The sequence below is a fragment of the Heptranchias perlo genome, chromosome 7, assembly GCF_035084215.1.
Source record: "Heptranchias perlo isolate sHepPer1 chromosome 7, sHepPer1.hap1, whole genome shotgun sequence".
Classification (NCBI taxonomy): domain Eukaryota; kingdom Metazoa; phylum Chordata; class Chondrichthyes; order Hexanchiformes; family Hexanchidae; genus Heptranchias; species Heptranchias perlo.
The window spans coordinates 35,262,744-35,286,639 of NC_090331.1; the positions used below are offsets into that span (position 1 = coordinate 35,262,744).

The 23,896-nt window shown below is 40.4% G+C and overlaps 1 protein-coding gene across 3 annotated transcripts in view; it reads left to right on the forward strand.

Annotated features, from left to right (window-relative positions):
- LOC137323604 (metalloreductase STEAP3-like) overlaps positions 1 to 22,268 on the forward strand; it is a 45,977-nt gene extending 23,709 nt beyond the window's left edge. For all 3 annotated transcript variants that reach the window (XM_067987284.1, XM_067987282.1, XM_067987283.1), the window contains 4 exons: positions 8,733 to 9,215; positions 11,498 to 12,025; positions 13,537 to 13,689; positions 18,885 to 22,268. In XM_067987284.1, coding sequence (XP_067843385.1) covers positions 8,742 to 9,215; positions 11,498 to 12,025; positions 13,537 to 13,689; positions 18,885 to 19,181 — 1,452 coding nt within the window. In that variant the 5' untranslated portion in view covers positions 8,733 to 8,741 and the 3' untranslated portion in view covers positions 19,182 to 22,268. The remainder of the gene's footprint in view (positions 1 to 8,732; positions 9,216 to 11,497; positions 12,026 to 13,536; positions 13,690 to 18,884) is intronic.
- The last annotated feature ends 1,628 nt before the right edge of the window (positions 22,269 to 23,896 follow it).

Here is a 23,896-nt window from a genome sequence, read left to right on the forward strand (position 1 = left end):
ATGGTTGTGGTTGTCATCGCAGCCTCAGGACATCACTGCAGGAGTTCCTCAGGGAAGTGTCTTTGGCCTAACTATCTTCAGCTGCTGCCTCATAAGGTCAGGAATGGAGCTGTTTACTGATGACTCCACAGTATCTAGCTCCAACTCCTCCAATAACTAACTCCTCCAATAACTAACACCTCCAATAACTCCTTCAAGTTAGCCCACAGCAGAACATGGATAACATCCAGGCTTGGGCTGAGAAGTGGCAGGTAGCATTTGCATGCAAGTGCCAGGCAATGACTTCTCCAACAAGAGAAAACCCAGCCATCTTCCCATGGTCTTTGATGGCACCATGTACATCTTAGAAATTGACCGGAACTGAACTGGACCAGCCATTATCAACACCGTGGCTACAAGAGCAGAGTAGCGACTGGTAGTCTGTGATGAGTTGCTCAAGTCAGGAGTATGATGGAATACTCCCCACTCTCCTAGATCAGTGCAGCTGCAACAAAACTCAAGAAGCTTGACACCATCCATTACAGAGCAGTTCACTAGCCCCTGCCACTGGATTCAGTAGCCACCCCCTCTACCACCGGTGCATGTAGCTGTAGTATTGACTATCTACAGGATATACTGCAGCAACTCAACAAGTTCATTTTGAGAGCACCACTGTCTTCTGCGAATTTTTACCACCAAGAATGACAAGAGCAACAATATTGTGGGAACACCATCACCTCCATATTCCACTCCAAGTCACACACTATCCTGACTTGGATGTATATCGCCATTTGTTCAGCGTCGCTGGGTCAATATCCTGGAATTCCTACATAAAACCGGTGCCACCAGGACTGCAAAAGTTCAAGTAGAAAACCCACCAACTTCTCAGGGCTACTGGGATGGGCAATAAATGTGGCCTTGCTCGTGTTGTCCATATCCTCAAAACAAATAATAATAAAAAAAATTGTGTTTTAGCCAGACAGTAGAAACCCATGGCTGCAGATTAAAGGCTTACAGCTGAATGTTTGGAACCAGACAGCAGATCAATGGGAGGTCAGCTACCACTTTTTTCCAGATTGTCTCTCCCACTCATTCAACATTGTTTAACTGAGTGTCCTTGGCTGAGGGTCCTGAGTATTTACTTTGTAAAAACAAATGAGTACAAAGTGAAATTTTGATTACGAACACAAGTCTGAGGTACAAAAATTTGATATAACTCTTTTCCTCCTTCCATTTTACTGAATTTGTTGTCTGGACTATCTGGCACATAATGGCATTTTGACTATAGTTATAGTTATAGCTGTAGGTAAAGTTAGCATTTTAAAGCTAAAGATACGCCAATGCACAGTTTTGTTCTACTGTAGAAATATGCTCCAATACACTTGTGTGTCACCACCAGTGTATACACTTTTGTACTCGGCAGTTCTATTATTTTGGCATATATAATTTTGAATTGATCATCTTGCTTAAAAAATATGTCCAAAATATGGATGTTTTCAAGGTAACATGCACATATCAATTTTTGTATGATTACAAACATCTGCAAAATTCTTTTTAATACACAGTTATGCAGAATACTGTTAGAAACAAGACCAAAATGGCCTTCCTTTTCTTTCAGCAATACTGCCCTGCTGAGTTTACATCAAATATATAGCATTTTCAGTCGTCAAAAAAAAATCAGAAGCACAACACTATTCAAAACCCACAAGGCCAGGAGAAAACCCACTTAATGGTTTGTGGACTTTGAGTTGGGTTCTTTGTAATGGTGCAGTACACATTATGCAGCACTTTGCTTTGGTAGTAACATTACTAATTACCCTAGGGGGCCCTTTGAAGACAACTTCAGTCTTGGATACTGTGGAACTTACTATACAAAGAAACTCTTATAGGCAGCTTTTCCCTTTGATCCTTAGCACTGCACTGTACGAGCACTTGGCTTTTACTTTGGAGTGTTCGATGATGCAAAGCTGGTCAATGCTACTGAAAGTGGACCGGATATTGCAGCTTCTCTGAAATCTGATCAGATCTCCTCATTTAATGCTACCTTTTTGCCACTTAATATTACAGCATCGTTACCCCCTCACCACTACTATGGTACTGTTCTTGCCTTTTCCTCATGGTTATCAGGATTTTAGAGAGAAAGTTTAAAATAGAACCCTGAACAAAGCTAACGGGCAGGCAGAATAATTCCAACAAAATGTACTGGCACATATCAAGCATGTTATAATTTATCATCGTCCAACACTTCATCCTTTCATAGCAATTATCCAGTGCACTAAACAAAAAGTTATATGTAACCTACATAGTAAACCCACTTACACTATACTTAATCAATTGAACTTTACTAAGATGTATTTTTACTTTACACTTGTTGTGACACCTATTTCTAGCACTCCCAATAAAAAAAATTGAAAATAAAAACTATTTGTCATTTTTTGTCATCAAATATAAAATTTAATTGCAAGAAAATGCAGTGCCATCTTTCTGCTGTTTCAATTCGGATCCTCAGTCTCTTTTAGTTTAATTTTGTGTCTTTTTTGCAAAGTCGGCGATGTGGAAAAAACATGAGCTCTGCATCCAGACTTCAATTCGAGCTGCAGGAGACGGTCAGTAGCATAGACAGCAAATTAAAAAATTGTACACGCTCTGTTCCCCATCTTTCTCCCTACATGCCCTAGCTTAGGTATCCCTGGGAGACGTGAGGGCATGCTCCCTGGAATTTTTTTGAAATTTATATTACAAATGGGGTATTATGATTAATTTTAAAACACATTATGCATGAAAATGTCCTTGTGTCTCAATCACAGCCTTAATGCTTCGAATATCTGTTTGAGTCAGCACATCTCTGGCATAAGTGCTGGAGGGGGCTGAGAAAATGGAGCTGTACCTGGTTCACCAAGATTCTGCCCTGATCAGAGGAATCCAGGAAATTCCAGTGGAGTGGTTTATGGTCAGATCTTCCAACACCTCCACTATCGGTCTCCTGTTGGGCCTAGTGGAATCTATGCCTACTCAAGTTCTCTCATTTGCCTTCCAAAGACCCCAAATAAGGATAGAGTCTACGGTGGGCTCCATGGCTGGACAGGAGTTTGCTCTGCTAGCAGAGAGGACCTCATGGAGTTTTGGGTCCCAATACTTTAATTGGAAAATTTGACACCAGTGTCCAAAAATGTGTACATGGTTAGGCCCCGGCAGTCAATCTGTTCAAAAGAAAGATTGTGATCTAAACTGCATGGAATCTTCTGGTTACTTGGGACTTTATGTTACTTGTTCAACTGATACACAGTGCAGACACTCACAGGACCTATTTTTGTGTGTTGCTTTTTCACATTTTTCCACATATGAAAGTGAAGAATCTCCATGGGGTGGAATGAGCGTTACAGTAAACATTTAATAGATGAGGCTTTTTGTCTAGTGGGTGTTTGGCCAGGTTCATTTTCCCTTTGTCCAGCCAGTTAATATCTGTGATTTTAAAAAATATTTTGGATACAATTTAATTGTAATATTAATCAAGTCAAGTTAATACCTCCCCTCTTCTCCATTACAATAAAAAATTACATTTATGATAGCATTCTTTATGTATAAGAAGATATCGTGAAGCACTTTAGAGGGTGGTGGACAACAAGGCACACTAAGCCAGGTGGGGAGGTTAGGAAGGGTCGAAAGCATGATCAAAGAGGAGGGTTTTTTGTAGGCAGGGAGGGAGATGGCCTGGCAGTGATGCTAAGGGTCAGAGTTCCAAATGGTGGGGGAAAGGTGTCTGAAGGAGTAGCCACCAATGGTGGAATGGGGAGAGCGGGCATCGAGAATTGGGCCGATGTTTGAGGACTGGAGCAACATAAGGCTGGGGAGATTATTGAGATAAAGAGGGATGTAGGTGTGGAAGGATTTGAAAGTAAAGATGAGAATCATCGACAATTTTCTGGGACATGGGAAGTGGATCTTGGCAAGAACAGGGTCTTCAGTGTGGGTGAGGACATGGACCACTACATTCTGGATGACTTGGTAAAAGCAGGGAGGCTAGCAAAGAAAGCACTGGAGAAATCGAGCCATGAGCTGATAGAAGCATGGATTGAGGTCTTGTCGGTGGAGGGAAAGAGGTAAGAATGAAGGTGGAAAATAATGCAGAGGTTAAAGAAAGCAGTCTTGGTGACTGATCGAATGTAGGGGAGGAAGCTGAGCTCAGAGTCAAGCAATATGCCAAAGTTCTGTGTTTATAGACTAAGCTTGATGTGACAGCTGCAGAGTTGAGGTCAGAGGCATTTGGGTGTTTGTAGGAGCCAAAGTGCATGGTTTTTGATTTTGCTCACATTAGGCTGGAGGAACTGTGAGCTCATTCTGGTCTTAATATGTGATAGTTAGAGATGGTGTCAACAGCCATGGAGTTGACGGAGAAGGTGGTGAGGTAGAACTTGCCAACGCGAGCATGCATGTGAAAACTGATCCCAATGTTTCCATATAACATTGACATGGGATAGCATGTGAATGAAGAGGAGGCAGCCAAGGATAGCATCCTGGGAATACCAGGGTTGACCATGTGGACACAGGAGAAATCATTTGAGATGCTGTAATGTCTATGGTGCAACAGATAGGAGGGGAACCAGGAGAGAGTAATGCTATGGAGGTGTGCTGTGGAAGAGAGATGTTTGAGGAAGAATTAATGGTAAACAGTGCTAAAGGCAGCGGAACGGTCAAGGAGGGTGAGGAGGGACTGTGAACCATGGTTGCAGGCACATAAGATGTTGATGACAATGGTATGGTTTTGGTTCTTTGTTGGGAAGAGGGTGAAGCCTGATTTTGGAGTGCTTTGAACAGGAAGTAGTGGTAGAGGTGCGAACGTAGTTCCAATTTCAGAAAGAAAGTAAAGGTTGAAGATGTGGCAGTACTTGGAGGGATGGAGAGGTCTTCATGAGGAGAGGGTAATTTACAGTGGGATTAACTGGCTGAGCTGGAGGATAGAGATAAGGATGCTGACAATGATCATCAATGGACTAAAAATGGGAGCTTTGGCAGTCAAGAGCTGGGACAGGAGGAGATCAGGAAGCAGGTGATGGGCTTCATGGAAGAGATAGGGGACGCCTGTAGTATGAAACCTGCCTGGTTTTCCCCTGTTAATTTAACTGGAGGAAAATTGGGTGGATGCTCTGACCTACCTAATTTTCCAATATTCGTTGCGCCCAGGTGATTGCGTGTGCCTGGACATGGGACCAGGAAAGTCTACCTTTAATAAGTTTTAGTGACTTTTGAGGGGGTGAAGGAGAGGGCCTAAGGAGGAAGGAGGCAGAGGCAACAGAGTGGATGCTGTCAGTTTTGGATATTGAAATGTCCATGAGTTCTTCCCTTTTGATGAGGTGAGGATGGTGAGAGCAACAGTAGACCTTGAAGTGATCAAGATTTTGTGATTGCTAACCAGACCAGTGTCTCATCTAGCTATGTTCCAGCCTACGGCCAGCTGGTTTGAGTCCACAGAGCGACTGTTATATCACGGGAGCTGTGGATATGCGTAACTATTTGGGATCTAACTGGGAATCGGGCATTAAAGGAGAAAGTGAGGCAGTTGATAAAATAAGAGGTATCAATATCAACCCTAGGAGAGGTCAGAGTTGGAGGAGGCTGGAACATGAAAGGGCTTATGTGAGAAAGTAGGAGGAGGGCAGCTTTTTCCAGGGATTGAATGGAGCGGTTAGTGGCAGACAGGGGAATACATAGGATAATGGAGATGAGAAAGTGATTGGACAGAGCCCTGTCAATGATGGAGACCTAAGAACTCTTGCGGTAGTGTGTGGTGATGAGGTCAAAGGAGTGGCTGAGCGAGTTGATGTGAGGATTAGAAGGACAAGGAAATTGGCTGCGGAGGGGGAAGTTGACTTTAGGCAGAGGCTAAAGTCACCAAGGATGAGTTGTCCCTCTGTGCAGAGACTAATGTAAGACATAGGGAAGAGACTTCAATGAGGAGGATCTTGTAGAAGGGGTGGTGATGGGTGAGGTGTTAACTTTGTGGAGAAGCAGGAAAAGTAGCAGGAGAAAATGAGGGGGGATTTGGAGATGAATGTTATGCCACCAGCTTGGCTGCTAGGGTGGGAAACATGTTGGAACATGAAGTGGGTGGGGAGGGGGGGCAGTGGAGTTGCAGTCTGAACTCTGGGGAAGGAGTTGGCATCTGTGAGTCACTTCTATGGCAGTGCCAGTGCAGTCTGGTGCACATATCACAGCTTATCAATTTTGAAAGGATCCATGCTGGCTGCAGCAAAACACAAATCTTATTTATGCGTTAGGCTTTGTAAGGTTTCAGAATGATTAATACTTAGTGTAGCATGGTGGCGGGAAGTTAGCGGGTGGGTGGATTTGCGTGTGGGGAACCCGGAGACAAAGTGAGCACATTTAAATCTGCGATCGTAACTCGATTGCATTTATCTTTGCTTCTGGGATTTGCGTCTCCAAGCTGCTCAGCGGGCTTACTCTGCACCCAAATGACACGATTTAAAGCCCACTATTTAAAGGGCCAGTCCAAGAATGGATTTTGAAAGAGAAATGGAGTCCAGGAAAGCAAAGGCTGTCCCTAGATTTAATGATGCCTCCCTGGATGTACTACCGGCTGCAGTGAGATCCTGGAGGGAGGTAATGTTTCCAATGGATGGCAGGAAGAAACCTGGCTCTGTAACTAAAAATGCTCGGTTGGAGGTGGCAGAAGAGGTGAGCAGCAGGATCACGGTGCCCAGATCTTAGGTTTAGTGCAGGAAGCATTTTAATGACCTGACCTGTGTTGTTCAACACCCCCCTTCTGAGGGTGCACCGTCACAGGTCATACAAACATGCACCAGCGCTGATACTCACACTTCAGTGGGTCCTGTTAGACAGTTAGTTGGGTTGTCACCTGGTAATTCACCACTCACAAGTGAGTATGAGCAGACACTGATGCAGGGGCAGCTGTGGAGAGTCTGCATCGGGGGCACACTCCTCTCCAAGCTCTGCTCAGCTGGACATAGATGCTGAACCCTCGGGGCCATCATTGAGAAGGATAATGATAGAGGTGCAGCAGCAACTTTGTGAGGTACTGGAAAAAGGTGCCACAATAGTGGAGAGGATGGAGGAGTCCAACTCCATCACTAGTGGATTGGTGACGCAGGTAAGTGCGAGAATGTCTGCAGCCTCCATTGAGCTTCAAGCTCGGCTCTCAAATGAGGCCATGACAACGGCCGTGTGGACTCTGGATGCCAATGTGTCTGCCGCCTTAAACAGGCAGACAGATACATTAGCCATTGCCTTACAACACGGCATATCTGCTCACCAACCTGCTGGCCAGCAGAGTGGTGGGAGTGATGTTGCGCTGGCCCGGGAGAGGGATGATGGCAAAAGGGGACCTGGAGGTGGGGACTCCACACAAAGCACTCCCACATCTCACCCTTTGCCCCTTCCTCAACCAGTATCTGCACTGCTGCCTTCTCTGCTAATGGCAGAGTCTTCCTCTGCAAAGGTGCAGGTGGCGCAGTCTTTGGTGGGGTCCTCATGGGCTCCAAAACCCAGAGATCGTAGGCCAAGAGTGTCTCATCAGTCTGAGCAGGGACCTGAGCAACCTGCCAATACCTCTGCTGAAGACACAGGGAATGCATTACGTATAAGTGGTAGAAAGAGAAAGGCTAAGCAATTGTAATTCACCAAGGGTATGCACAAGGATGTTTGAAGAGCTGTCATGTTAATTTATATATTTTTTGTTGTGGCACATCAGATTTCATAATTATCACCACCACTGCCACATCTTGGCCATTATTGAGTCCCTTTTGTGAATTTACCCTTTCATGTGCTTCATGAATGCCAAGACATGATGCCACCCATTGGGCGAATGTGCATTGAGTGAATGCGTGGAAAAACGACTGTTTTGTGCAAAGGGAGGAGGGGTTTGGTGCTGGTGGTGGTTGTTCCAGGCAGCCTGAGTATTTCAAAGTCTTCAATTTGCACATCTCATTTTGAGAACCTGTTAGAGATGAGGGAATCCCTGGTTTCACGAGCAGCAATGTGCGCGGCTGCTCTGGCGATGAGTTCCTACCTTCACTTTCCTCCTTCTCAGATGTACTATGGAATAGATTCATTGCGCCCCTCCTCATCCTAATCATGTCAGTTTGAGGGGCTCCAAAATGTTGGTAAATTTGTCTAAACCCAGTCTCAACAAAGAAATCTCAGTCTAAATACAAAGAACTCCCAGCAAAACGTTTGTCTGGGAGAACTGAGTGGCCAGCTGCAATACCTCATCTTTTATTGAGGTGTATCAATCACTGGTTTAAGGGGTCAAATGAGCTTCGGCTGTAAATTGCCTCCGTTTCAGTGGCATGTTTCAGAAGCCACGGGTGACACATTCAGGAAAAGTTAAATCCATTTCAGTTACAGAATCCACAAAAAGTTAAGTACATAAAGTGTTTCTACTACCTGAATTGATCCTTCAAATATCGGCCCACTGGTTTTAAGTAGGAATGGGACTTCCAGGTTTCTGTTGTGCGTGTGCATCATAACACGTCTGGGTTAGATCTGGTAGTGGGCACATTGGAGCCGGGATGAGGTCCTGCTCCAAAAAGCTGCTACTTTAATCTCCCACCCGCCCCCAACCCACCTGTTTTTGGGGATTAAAATTACCCCCTATGAGTCACATAACTCTCAATGAGTTGTACAGTTGTGTGCATTGTAAACGAAAAGAGAGTTTGTGTTTATTTACTGCAATAGTGGATTGTCTGTAGAAAATAACATTTCCCCCTCTCTTTCAGCTACAAAGAATGGCGAGAAAAGAAATGGTAAAACCACTCTTGGGAAATGAGAGTGAAATTCATCATTATGACCTCCAGAAAATAGCTGTTGGAATTTTGGGAACTGGAGATTTTGCTCGCTCTTTGGCAGCGCGTCTAGTATGTTCTGGTTATGGTGTAATCATTGGAAGTCGACATCCTAAACGTACTGCAGCTTTGTTTCCCACTGCAACTGAAGTTACCACTCAACGAGAAGCCATAGGCAGGGTAAATGTCATCTTTGTAGCAGTGTACCATGAACATTACAGCACACTGAGTGAACTGAGAGATGTACTGACTGGGAAAATTTTGGTGGATGTCAGCAACAACATGCAAATAAACGAGCATGAAGAATCAAACGCTGAACACCTAGCCTCTCTGTTCCCAGCATGCACGGTTGTGAAAGGGTTTAATGTCATCTCAGCCTGGGTTTTACAATCTGGTGCAAAAGATGGAAATAAACAGGTACGTATCACAGAAATATAATGGTGGAAAAGTATTCCTTGTTTTGTTAATATAATTGAGAGGAGATTTGATTTGGACAGATACGCATGAGTTGATGACACTGTAGGCAAAGTATTTTTTAAATTTTGTTTTTCAGAGTTTTGCTTTTAACATTTATGCATTTTATTGCTGCTTTGATGTAGTAAAATCTACATGTGATTCATTATTTCATTCAGCTCATGCAGTCCTTTTCAGGACTAATTTACCCCTTCACTAAAATGAGAGAGAATCGTAGAAAGGCCACAGCACAGGAGGAGGCCATTTGGCCCATCGAGTCCGCACTGTCTCAGTGCAAGAGGATTCCAGTTAGTCCCACTTCCCCGTCCTATCCCTGTAGCCCTGCAAATATTTTCCTTTCAAATACTTATCCAGTTCCCTTTTGAAAGCCACGATTGACTCTGCCTCCACTATGCCCCCAGCAGTGCATTCCAGATCCTATGTAAGGAATCTTACAACACCAGGTTATAGTCCAACAATTTTATTTTGAAATCACAAGCTTTCGGAGATTATCTCCTTCGTCAGGTGAGTGACTCACTCACCTGACGAAGGAGATGATCTCTGAAAGCTTGAGATTTTAAAATAAAATTGTTGGACTATAACCTGGTGTTGTAAGATTCCTTACATTTGTCCACCCCAGTCCATCACCGGTATCTCCATATCATTCCAGATCCTAACCACTCGCTGCGTAAAAAAAATGTTCCTCATGTCACGTTTGGTTCTTTAGCCAGTCACCTTAAATCTATGTCCTCTGGTTCTTGAACCTTCCACCAGTGGAAACAGTTTCCATCTACTCTGTCTAGACCCTTCATGATTTTGAATACCTCTATCAAATCTCCTCTCAACCTTCTCTGTTTCAAGGAGAACAACCCCAGCTTCTCTATTCTATCCACGTAACTAAAGTCCCTCACCCCTGGAATCATTCTAGTAAATCTTTTCTGCACGCTCTCTAACCTTCACATCTTTCCTAAAGTGTGGTGTCCAGAACTGGACACAATACTCCAGTTGCGGTCGAACCGGTGTTTTATAAAGGTTCACCATGACTTCCTTGCTTTTGTACTCTATGCCTCTATTTGTAAAGCCCAGGATCCTGTAGGTTTTTTCAACTGCTTTCTCAACCTGCCCTGCAGCTTTCAACGATTTGTGCACATATACCCCCAGATCTCTCTGTTCCTGTACCCTTTTAGAATTGTACCCTCTAGTTTGTATTGCCTCTCCTCATTCTTCCTACCGAAATGTATCACTTCACATTTTTCTGCGTTAAATTTCATCTGCCACATGTCCACCCATTCCACCAGCCTGCCTATATCCTCTTGCAGTCTATCACTATCCTCCTCACTGTTCACTACACTTCCAAGTTTTGTCATCTGCAAATTTGGAAATTGTGCCCTGTACACCCAAGTCCAAGTCATTAATATATATCAAGAAAAGCAGTGGTCCTAGTACTGACCCCTGGGGAACACCACTGTACACCTCCCTCCAATCTGCAAAACAACCGTTCACCACTACTCTCTCCTTCCTGTTACTTAGCCAATTTTGTATCCATGCAGTTACTGCCTCCTTTATTCCATGGGCTTCAATCTTGATGACAAGCCTAACATGCGGCACTTTATCAAACGCCTTTTGAAAGTCCGTATACACCACATCAACAGCATTGCCCTTATCAACCTTCTCTGTTACCTCATCAAAAAACTCTATCAAGTTAGTTGAACACGATTTGCCTTTAACAAATCCGTACTGGCTGGGTGAATGGTGTGATTAATGTCACTCATTCTATATTTGTGGAAAATTTGGCAAAATGCACAGACCTTGTGGTGATCATGATCACTTCTGCAATATATCTTTCAGAAGAGATCCACATTTTCAGATCCCAAGCAGAGTGCATTTACACTGAAACTTTAGCATTGGTGCAAAGGGGTTTCCACTTTGTACTGAAGCCAAATTGTAGTGTAAATCCGGAATCGGGGCGTGACTTTACTCTAGAGTAAGATTCCCTGGGGTGGGATTGTTAGACAACACACTAGTGTGAAACTCCTTTGTGCGTATAAAAAGTGTCCATGGGAGTCCTTTTGGACCTCCTACAGAATTTTGTGAACAAAGCTAATTCCTCTTGATGACAAATAATATTTTTAACACTAAGACAGGTAATTTTGTGCGGGCAGTTTAGCCTTCAACTTTCTAGAGACACAGCTTTTCCTGATCTAAATTACTAAGTTGTAAAATTAAAGTACCCTGTTCTCCTACAGGTGATGATCTGCAGTGACAGCCAAGAAGCTAGATGTATAGTGGCTGACATGGCACGAAATATGGGATTCATTCCAGTGGATGTGGGCTCATTATCATCTGCAAAAGAAATTGAGAACCTCCCACTACGCCTCTTTCCTCTGTGGAAAATACCTGTTCTGCTGGCACTAGGCTTATTTTTATTTTTCTATATCTATAACTTTATTAGAAAGGTTATTCATCCATATGTAATCAAAGGACAGAACACATTTTATAAAATCCCGATTGACCTTGTTAATGTCACTCTACCATGTGTTGCATTTGTGATGCTGTCCCTTGTCTACCTGCCAGGAGTCCTTGCAGCCATCTTCCAGCTGCGCAATGGCACAAAGTATAGACGTTTTCCACATTGGTTAGATCAATGGCTTCAGCAAAGGAAGCAGCTTGGCCTGTTAAGCTTTTTCTGCGGTGCTTTGCATGCCGTCTATAGCCTCTGTCTCCCTATGCGCAGATCTGCACGTTACCAGCTGCTGAATGAGGCTTTTAAACAGGTAAGAGCATTGTAATTTAAAACATTGCACAACAACTGACATTTTGTTAGCTAGGTTCAAAGATAGTGCAGCAAGCACACCACCAAGTGGCAGTAGAGAATAATTATATGACCATTTTACAATGGTGACAAACTAGGCCCTTCCTCTCCCCTCGGCTTTTAAATTAAATTGGTGTTTTACTAGGAGAATCTAAAATACAGTCTACTCCTGCAAAAAAACAACCTTTGAATTATCAAATTATCCAGGAATTTGAATTAAACAATTCCATTAAAATGGCAAAATAACACTTTGAAGTGCATTTCAAATTATCCAGCAATTTGAACTGACTGAATCAACAAGAGCAGGCTACAATTAGTAAAAATTGCTATCCTGACTTTCTAATCAGTTTTAGAGTGTGATATTTAAAATGTGTAATAATGTGTTCTGCAGTTATGCCGAGTTACCTATGAAGGTTTGAAGGGCTTAATTAACCCCTTAACTCCTACACAATGTTTACTTATTGCTGAGAACAAGATAAAAGTTTACCTTTTACTTAAAACTGATCACAGGGGCTTACATGAAGGAACAGAAATTTGTGGGGTGCATTTGTATTGCCTGGGATTTTTAATGAAATTCTGGGGATAAAATTTCAGGTTTTACCAATTACTTTGAAAAATAAGCATTTCCCAATTGAAACAGCCACTGTTCAGTATTGTAAGACCCCTGAAACAATGCAATGAGCATAGTGATTGGGAACATTATTTTGATTTTTGTTCCTAGTCATGCCCCTTATAAAGTTTAGCATTGTAACCCCCAAAACATAGGTATGGTGACAACGAACAGGTATCAAAAATGCAGTTCCCAGTACCCAAAAGACTGCAAGGGCTACACTGCCAAAGAAACTCCATAAGGGTTATAGTGACTGAGTCCACATTGAAACAGATACATTCTATCCTCTCATAATATGCATCAGGTACAGTCTAAGAAACAGTTAGTTTACTAGTTTGCCGGGACAAATAGAATTCAGCCATTTTGAAAATTTAAAATGAAGATTGTGGATACAGGATCTCAGTTATTAAAAATCATTTGATAGCTGAACCTATCAGTAATGGTGACAACACTAAGTGGCATATTAATGACGAGAAATTTATATAGCACCGTAACACATTTCTGACACATCTCAAAACATATTGGTGAAGTACTTTGAAGTGAGTAGTAACTTTGTTATAATAAAAAAAGAAAAACTGTAAGTGCTGGAAATACATTCAGCATCTGTAAAAAGAAACAGCAGGTTTTGACATTTTGGGTGTGGACCTTTCATTAAAATATCTTTTTAGTTTTCAGTTTTGGTGAGGTTTGAAAGAAAAGATAGAAGGGGAGATAATCAAGAGATACATCAATCACATAACATTAATGGATAAAACAGCCTGCAAACTGCTTGATAGAAAATTATTAATTATTTTAATGGTTCTTTGTATTTGGTAAATCTGGTGCTACACTTGCACATGATCCGATTACTGTTGTCTTAACAGGTTGAAGATGTTTGGGTAGAGGAAGAAGTGTGGAGGAAGGAAATTTACCTTTTCTTTGGAATTTTAGCTATTGGTGTGCTTTCACTGCTTGCTGTGACCTCACTGCCATCAGTGGCAGATTCTCTGAACTGGAGGGAATTTAATTTCATTCAAGTAAGAGTTTCATTTTTTGTCATACTATTACAATTTCTTCTCATTAACTTGGAGATAGTATGCTTATGTCCGTGATAAACTTAATTATTTCAAGTGAACAGTTATTCATAGAATGCTATTGTGGGCATCTATGTTCATTAAGATTCCTGCAAAATCATCAATGTGGGTGTTTGTAATGTAAAACATTAGCAGCAATTCTTCAGTTGACTTGAACATTGGGCTAGTATTTGAAAGCCAGGGTTAATTTTGCCAACTTACCAGTCACATGCTGGTACTCCTCCAGTCTTCTATTATTGGCAGCACTTTCATGCTGGTCACGTTTTTAACTCAATTAGGCAGAAATTCAGACGCAGAACAATGTGTGTATTGATTTGCTTCGTATGGCTCGTGGTCAACACTTTTTAATTGCATTTTGAATCCAATGTCGTTTGTAATGTCAAAATAGAAAGAAAAACAATTTTTGTAATTTTGCCATATTTTATAACTTTACTAGTTAGAAAGTAAATCATGTTAGATTGCTAACACTTGCAGCTGCCAATAACTATTTTCTTAAGAGCAATGATGCATTTTGTTGTTTGCCCCATTAACAGTCTTTTGCTATTTAAAAATGTATTTTAAAAGTTGGCTCAATGGAATGCACAACATAATGTAACAGTGAGTCAGAAAGACTTTAAAGGCTGCAGGTTTAATCTCTGCTCTGCATTTTGAAAGATGTCAGACTTGGCTCAGTGATAGCACACAACTTGTGAGTCAGAAAGTTGTGGGCTCAAGTCCCAGTCCAGAACCTTGAACACTAGGCTGACAATTCACTGTAGTACTGAGGAAATGCTGCACTGTTGAAGGTGGTCTTTTGGATGAGACATTAAACCAAGTCTGCCTTCTCAGGTGGATGTAAAAGATCCCAATGCACTATACAAAGAAGAGCAAGGGAGTTTGTCCCAATGTCCTGTCCAACATTTATCCCTCAACCAATGTCACAAAACTAGATTATCTGGTTGTGTATCTCATTGTTGTTTGTGGAACCTGGCCGTGCACTACTTGGCTGCACATTTCCCTACATTACAACTGTGACTACGCTTAGAAAGGTACTTCATTGACTGTGAAGATATTTGGGACTTCCGGAGGTTGTGAAATGCACTATATAAATGCAGGTTCTTTCCTTCCTGTTTGCTAAGGGTGAGTTAGCAATGGGAGTTACTGTTGGCTTCAGAATTCCCAAGTTGGATAGCTGGTGCAAGTATGATGCATCTAAAGTACAGCACAGAAACAAAGCCATTCGGCCCAGCTGTGTCTATGCCAACATTTATGCTTCACACGAGCCTCCTCCCTCCTTACTTCATCTAACCCTATCAGGATTCCCTTCTATTCCTTTCTCCCTAATGTGCTTATCTAGCTTACCCTTAAATGTATCTATGCTATTTGCCTCAACTACTCCTTGTGGTACCACGTTCCACATTCTTACTACTCTTTGGGTAAAGAAGTTTCTCTTGAATTCCTTATTGGATTCATTAGCGACTATTTTATATTTATGACCTCTAGTTTTGGACTCACCCACAAGTGGAAACATTTTCTCTACGTCTACCCTATCAAACCCTATTATTACTTTAAAGACCTCTATCAGGTCACCCCTCAGCCTTTTTTCTAGAGAAAAGAGCTCCAGCCTGTTCAGCCTTTCCTGATAAGGATGTCCTCTCAGTTCTGGTATCATCCTTTTGAATCTTTTTTACATCCTCTCCAATGTCTCTATATCCTTTCTATAATATGAAGACAAGAACTGTGCACAATACTCCGTGTGGTCTAACCAAGGTTCTATACAAGTTTAACATAATCTATTTGCTTTTCAATTCTATCCTTCTAGAAGTGAATCCTAGTGCTTGATTTGCCTTTTTTGTGGCCTTATTAACTTGCATCGCTACTTTTAATGATTTGTGTATCTGTATCCCTAGATCCCTTTGTTCCTGTATTCTGTTTAGACTCTTATTATCCAAGCAGTATGTGATCTCCTTATTCTTCCCACCAAAATGCACCACCTCCCACTTATTATATTGAAATTCATTTGCCAATTACGCACTCATTCTGCAAGTTTATTAATGTCCTCTTGCATTTTGATGCGTTCTTTCTTTGTATTAACTACACCCCCCCGGTTTGGTGTTGTCCGCAAATTTTGAAATTGTACTTCCAATTCCTGACTTTAAATCGTTAATGTAAATAGTGAACAACAGTGGTCCCAGCACCAGTCCCTGTGGAACACCACTTCCTACCTTTCTCCAGTCTGAGTAGCTACCCTTAAACCCTACTCTCTGTTTTCTGTTTTGTAGCCAACTTGCTATCCATTCTGCTACCTGTCCCCTGACTCTACATGCTCTGACCTTAGTCGTGAGTCTACAATGCGGTATCTTATCGAAGGCCTTTTGAAAATCCAAATATATTACATCTACTACATTACCCTTGTCTACTCTTTCTGTTACTTCTTCAAAGAATTCAATAAGGTTGACAAGCATGACTTTCCCTTCTGAAATCCATGCTGACTACTCTTTTTGTTATATTTTCATTCTCTTGATGTCTTTCTATTACATCGTTGAGTAAATATTCCATCATCTTTCCTACCACCGACGTTAAGTTAACTGGTCTTTGGTTCTCTGGACTTGTTCTATCTCCCTTTTCAAATATAGGAATAACATTAGCAGTCACTGGCACTATTCCCTTTTCTAGTGAATTTTTATATATAATAGTGCCTCTGCGATCTCCCCCCTAACTTCTTTTAATATTTGCGGATGCAATTTGTCCAGACCAGGGGTCTTATCCTCCCTATGTTTGATTACAATTTTACAACACCAAGTTATAGTCCAGCAATTTTATTTTAAATTCACAAGCTTTCGGAGATTTTCTCCTTCCTCAGGCAAACATTTGCCTGAGGAAGGAGAAAATCTCCGAAAGCTTGTGAATTTAAAATAAAATTGCTGGACTATAACTTGGTGTTGTAAAATTGTTTACAATTGTCAACCCCAGTCCATCACCGGCATCTCCACATTATGTTTGATTAGTTTACCAATTATCTCCCCCCTTTCTATCTTCAATGTCACAAGATAGTTTTAATATCTTTGTAAACTGAGTGTGATCACAACAGTATGTGACAACATCAGTGGTTAAATAATCCATCAACACTTGCTGTCCAGGCTCACATGAAGAATGGGCACAGGGCCACTACTACCAATTGCAACCATACCCAGCATGAGATGCCATTAGGGAAAATTGAAGGAGAAATATTTATGTAAACTACTTTACAATTTAAAGTCAATAGTTCAGGTTTGTAATTTAATTAATAACTCAACCCATCCAAGTTCTGTATAGGCCACATACTATTCTTCACAGCTGTACTTTTTTTTATGGAATGCCAAAATATTAGTAATGTCACTTACCCACCACAGTTTTTACACTGATCTCATTGTTTTATAGATACAAACACAATTGAAATCAAAATGTAAAAGTTATTAATGCATCAAGATTCAAAGATTACTGCCTTTAATCCTATCCTTATCATTGAGATGTTCCAAAGGTACATTGAGATTAGTGAATTATGATGAGAAAAAAATTGAAGCAATATCCACAAATGTAATGCTAGTATAGAATACAAAATAGTATACATTTTTAATACTGGCAGTTCTACAAGAACATTGGATAAATGCTCGTTAGCTAATGTACATTATTATTCATATGCATCCTGTAAGAAGTATTTAGCACAGAATCATAGAAAGTTACAGCACAGGAGGCCTTTCGGCCCATCGTGTCTGTGCCGGCTGAAAAGGAGCTATCCAGCTTAATCCCACTTTCCAGCACTTGGTCCGTAGCCCTGTAGGTTATTGCACTTCAAGTGCACATCCAAGTACTTTTTAAATGAGTTGAAGGTTTCTGCCTCTACCACCCTTTCAGGCAGTGAGCTCCAGACCCCCACCATCCTGAGGGCGAAAACATTTCTCCTCAGCTTTCCTCTAATCCTACCAATTACCTTAAGTCTATATCCCCTGGTCACTGACCCCTCTGCTAAGGGAAATAGGTCCTCCCTATCCACTCTCTTTTGGCCCCTCATAATTTTATACACCTCAATTAAATCTCCATTCAGCCTCCTTTGTTCCAAAGAAAACAACCCCAGCCTATCCAATCTTTTCTCATAGCTAAAATCCTCCAGGATGTTGATTTATACAGTTCTAACATAATCTCCCTGCTCTGATATTCTATGCTTCGGCTAATTAAGGAAACTGTCCCGTATGCCTTCTTAACCACCATATCTACCTGTCCTACTACCTTCAGGGATCTGTGGACATGCACTACAAGGTCCCTCACTTCTTCTACACCTCTCAGTATCCTCCCATTTATTGTGTACTCCCTTGCCTTGTTTGCCCTCCCCAAATGCATTACCTCACTCTGGATTGAATTCCATTTGCTACTTTTCCGCCCATCTGACCAGTCCATTGATATCTTCCTGCAGTCTACAGCTTTCCTCCTCACTCAACCACATGGCCAATTTTTGTATCATCTGCAAACTTCTTGATCAAGCCCCCCACATTCAAGTCCATATCATTAATATATACCACAAAAAACAAGGGACCTAGCACTGAGCCTTGCAGAACCCCACAGGGAACAGCCTTCCAATCACAAAAACACCCGTCAACCATTACCCTTTGATTCCTGCCACTGAGCCAATTTTTGATCCAACTTGCCACTTTCCCTTGGATCCCATGGGCTTTTACTTTTTTGACCAGTTTGCCATGTGGGACCTTGTCAAAAGCCTTGCTAAAATCCATGTGCACTACATCAAATGCATTACCCTCATCGACCCTCCTTGTTACCTCCTCAAAAAATTCAATCAAGTTAGTCAGACATGACCTTCCCTGAACAAATCCATGTTGACTATCCTTAATTAACCTGTGCTTTTCTAAATGACAATTTATGTTGTCCCTCAGAATTGATTCCAATAAATTGCCCGCTACCGAGGTTAGACTGACAAACCGAGTAATTATAGGCCAATCTCGTTCTCTCTTTTTAGACAACGGTACAACATTAGCAGTCCTCCAGTACCATGCCTGTAGCCAGGGAGGATTGGAAAATGATGGTCAGGGATTTGTAATTTGTAAAAATTAGAAATTGACACATAACCAGTTATGTGAACCTTAAAGTCAGTGTGTTTTGTTTTCCAGTCCAGGCTTGGATGCACCGCACTGGTGATAAGCACACTACACGCACTAACTTTTGGATGGTGTAAAGCCTTCGACTCAGCCCAATACAAGTTCTACCTGCCACCTACATTCACAATTGCTCTCGTCGTGCCTTGCGTAGTCCTTCTGGCCAAAGTGTACCTTTTCCTTCCCTTTGTGAATCGCAAACTGACACGGATCAGACGAGGCTGGGAAGCCAGTCGCCAAATGAAGTTCCATGAAACTGGTCACGCTAACCAGTTTTCAGATTTCAGTGCAGAGAACACCAGCATAGTTTGAGTACTGACTTTGTAATAATTTTGAATTTTCCCCAAATAAATAAAAGCATTATTTTCTATATTGTTTTTTTAAAATTATAAATAAAAGCCAGAGATGGTTGCTAAAGATTACATATCCACTCTTAAACATACAAAAACAAATAGCAAATATTGCTTACTTTTTTCCCCTATGCTTTGTATATAAAGATAATTATTAGCATTTTATTCATTATCTGTATGGCTAGCGATGTAAAAACTGTCATTTATTAGAGTGAATCATTTTAAAGTGGATTGATAATGTGGAGGTTTCCTGTAAGATTTCTGGGGATAGGCAATTTCCCACAGAGGAAGAAAACAATTGGAGTGCCATCCCAAGTTGCTCAGAGAATTTTCAGAAGCTGGATGGGTATTAAATAGTACAGAAGAAATATAAAGAATGAACAAAATAACTTATTGAAATGTATCTTTATTAATTGACCAGTACCTAGATCAATCGATAGTTTCTGGAAACTTATGTGCTTGAGTTGGTTTGTATTCAAATGATGCACCCATAAGACTACAAGACCCAAAATCAATAAGAAGTGACACACTTTGTGATCACCCCCATTTATAGGGAAAACACTGCATCCTAAAAAGTTTTTTCTATATATTAAATCTTGCATATAGCACTCTCTTCCTTTAAGCATTACACTTTGTCACACTTCAGACATCCCACTTTAGTGTATCCTCAACTCACTATAGTATGTGTGGTAATTCGTAGGATACATAGCTATACAGAATTAGACAGACAATGTAAAATTGACTGAATTACACCCGAAGATACTTAATTTTGAGTCTAATGTAAGTCGTGACATCATGTTAATTAATTAGCATAGTTTTAGTGTTCAGTACATACTTTGTGCTGGTAGATCTTAAATCAAATTGTGTCCAGAGCCAACAATCACTATAAGAACATATACTTAGTACTTCTTCACTGCCCTATCTGCTGCTTAAGCTGCATAAGTTTCAAACTAATATCTATGCATCACTACCATTGATATGATTACAAATAAATGTATTACCTTTTCTAAAGTGTCTACATGTGCAGTATCTTTCAAGTATTTTTTGAAAAACAAATTTGATAGTTAAAATAAACTCTCAATATTTTGGGAACACCAAAGATAGTAAATTGAGCTGTAGCAGCATCAGGCTTGTCACAAGCACTAAATTAAATCAGAATGGATGTAGGAACATTAGCACATTGACAAGATCACTTAGTTCATAAACTACCGAGGTGTGTTAAACACAGTGGGTTATACATTTTTTTAAACAGACAAATGTCTGATAAGTTAGTATTCTGCAACAGTAAATGTATACATTTTATATAGCATTTACACATGTGCAGCACAATTTAATAAACAATTTATTACACTTTTCTATTTCTGTAATTGCACCAAAATGTATACAAGTTTCTAATTTTTCATAGCATAGATACATGGTGAATTTGCTATCGGGGACAACCAGTTTTTTTGGTGTGGTCAGTACTGATTTTATGCAACAAAAAAAGCACATACCTCCTGTGTACATTTAAAAAGTTATTGAAAGCTAGAAAGTAGTTTTGAAATTAAATTTTATGAACATAAATGCTGGTCACGGGGAGGGGGTAAACTAGAAACAATACTCCCAGTTTGCCTTTTTCAAAAAGGACTTTAGCATTTAAACATTGGTCCATGTTAGATATGTTTATTTTTCAATTGACATTTTGAAGTAATTATCATACAGCAGCAGATTAAAGTTTTTTTTTCTAATTTACTGCAACTAAAACTACCTATCACCTACATCAAACCACCCCTTTGCATACTTACAATGTAGTACTGAGAAAATGTTAATGTTAAAAGAAAATACACTATTAAAAATCATGCAGAAATTCGTTTGTTACGTTCTAAAGAAGTGCAAAGTTTGAGTAGATTAGAACATTCACAGGACCACTAAATTGAATTATCTTGTAACTCATTCACCTAATATACAAAATGTTATTCCTGCATTCGGTGAAATAAAACCCAGTATTGCTACAGTTAAATTCATGATTTGATTTTTAGCATTTTTACCATAACATAGATCAGTTTTTTTTAAAAGTAAAATTGCCACTTCAATCTTCGTTCTACATAATATGTGTATTCAGTATGTTTCAAAAGCATAATATGTCTTGGGATTGAAATGACAAACATCTCAGACATCAAACTTGATAAATGTCAACTTAATGCCTCTGTCAGCTATTGCCTATTGTCCATATTTTACATTAATGCTGAAAAATATTTGGTCAGTTTAACCGTTCAGTATTTTGTGTGCTAATTTTGATATCTACATGGCAAGGAGGTTTTTACAATTCTAGGGTTATAGTGCCAAAACCTGAATTATGCTAATTAGCATTAAGGCCTGGATTTTCCTCCAACATACCGCCCGAATATAGCTGTGTGAAATGAGGTGGGGAGATCCCTGTCTGTGCCAGAAATCTTCCTCCACACCTCTGTAGCAGGGAAGTCGGCTACCCACCCCTTGACCGTCTAGAAATGACACCGGGAAGGTGGCCAATTTCTCCCACTTCGCGTTTCAACTACTGCCAACAGCAGGCAAGGAGTTATTGTACACAAAGAATCATAAGAAATGATTTGTAATATTGATCGTTTTGTGTACGATCTGTAATGTTTTGGTTTGAATTGTACTGATTTGGAAATGTGATATTTACATTGAACTGTGTATCTTTAAATTCTATGAAATAAAGTATATTGTGAAATTTTTAAAAATCCTGGGGCAGAGATGGCAAGCCCACTACTGCAAATGTTAGTAGCAGACATCTCTCTCCTCAAGTGCCTTGCCATTTGCTAGAGAGACTTCAACTTAGTAAGACCCTCTCTTTTTAAATTCCCTCTTTAAACGTTGCTTCTCCTTTTTCTGGTGACATATCAGTCCTGGAGGAAAATTCAGACTGAAGAGTTCATCTTTACTAAAGTATTAAGCTTCTAATCAGTTAGTACTTTTGAAAAATGCTGAATGTTTGATATTTTGTTTGACAGGCATATTTTAAAACTGTTTAGTTCATTTAAATAAAAACAATTAAAACAACAATTAACCCGTTGTCAGGTATTTGCGGTCAATGTTCAGTAAAATTTCTGAATTGATTGCTGTGTAAGTTATTGTCTTAGATTTTGCACTTCTAACATTCTACAATTTATACTGCAAATTAAGCAACAAGTGTTGTGGGCATCTTAGTGGATTATTAAATCTGTTTTTAAAATGCATGTTATAACGAATTCCCCAAGATGATTATGGGTTCAAATCCCAGAGCTTTCCATCCCAAATAGGTTCATGTCTGAGCTGGTGGAATGCTTTGTGATAACTTGAAATTAAAAAAAATCCTGGGGCAGAGATGGCAAGCCCACTACTGCAAATGTTGGAGGCGGTGGGCCTAGTAGCAGACATCTCTCCCCCGCTCTCTCTCTCCTCAAGTGCCTTGTCATTTGCTAGAGAGACTTCAACTTAATAAGACCCTCTCGTTTTAAATTCCCCGAGATAACTTTGTGATGACCCCAGAACCAGGGGTCACAGTTTCAAGATACGGGGTATGCCATTTAGAACCGAGATGAGGAGAAATTTCTTCACTCAGAGGGCGGTGAACCTGTGGAATTCTCTACCACAGAAGGCAGTGGAGGCCAAGTCATTAGATATATTCAAGAAGGAGATAGATATATTTCTTAATGCTAAAGGGATCAAGGGATATGGGGAAAAAGCGGGAACAGGGTACTGAGTTAGACGATCAGCCATGATCATTTTGAATGGCGGAGCAGGCCCGAAGGACCGAATGGCCTACTCTTGCTCCTATTTTCTATGTTTCTATGTTAACTAAGTATTCTTGCTCAAGAAATTTAAAAACTTGACCTCCCACTTGCCGCGTCACAGCTATGCATCCAGCCACAATCATTAAATTGCACTGGCCGAGAGTGTGGAAGTCTGCAAAATGTCTCAATTTTTTTTCTAGGGGGAGCAAAATATAGTTTAATTTAAAAACCAGTATGCTTATATTTTATAAAATTATACTATATACACTAAAGTATTGAACTTCTTACTAGGAAACAAGTTTAAAACTCTTATCACCACAGAGGTTCACACACCTTTTGTTCTAGACAGTTTTGATCAGGTTTAGACAATAATGTGTAGCATGGATGGTAGGAAAACAATTGGACCACTCAAATAAATCTTTAGGAAGGTCAGTTGCACAGCATTCATGGTGGTCCAAAAGATACTGTCCTACTGTCTTGGTAAAGGATAAACAAGGGAAGAAAAGCATTCCCTTTAGTACGGTTTTTGTTGTATACATTGAAATTTATTGAATTCCTGTTATCTACTCAAAAATGGTCACTCTTCCAGTCTCTCTCACTATAGGTCTTGAACATTTTCATTGTCTTGCTTTCTTACTCTTTACAAGACTCCTTTTCCCATCTCCTCACTCTTTTGTTTGTCTTCATATGCCTTTCCCTTTTTCTATCTCTGTTTTCCCTCTCTATCCTCTTCTGTAAATAGAGGCAAAATACCTGTTTAGCACCTTTGCTAAGAGTTAAACATGAAAGGTATCATGGCATCAACTGAGGTCATTTTTTGCAGCCCTGCCCTTTTAGAGATTTGCCATGCATGATTTTTCACCTGAAGCTGGGTTGAGAATCAGCACCCAAGCCACTCCCCCTCCTTAGGAGGAGGTGGAAG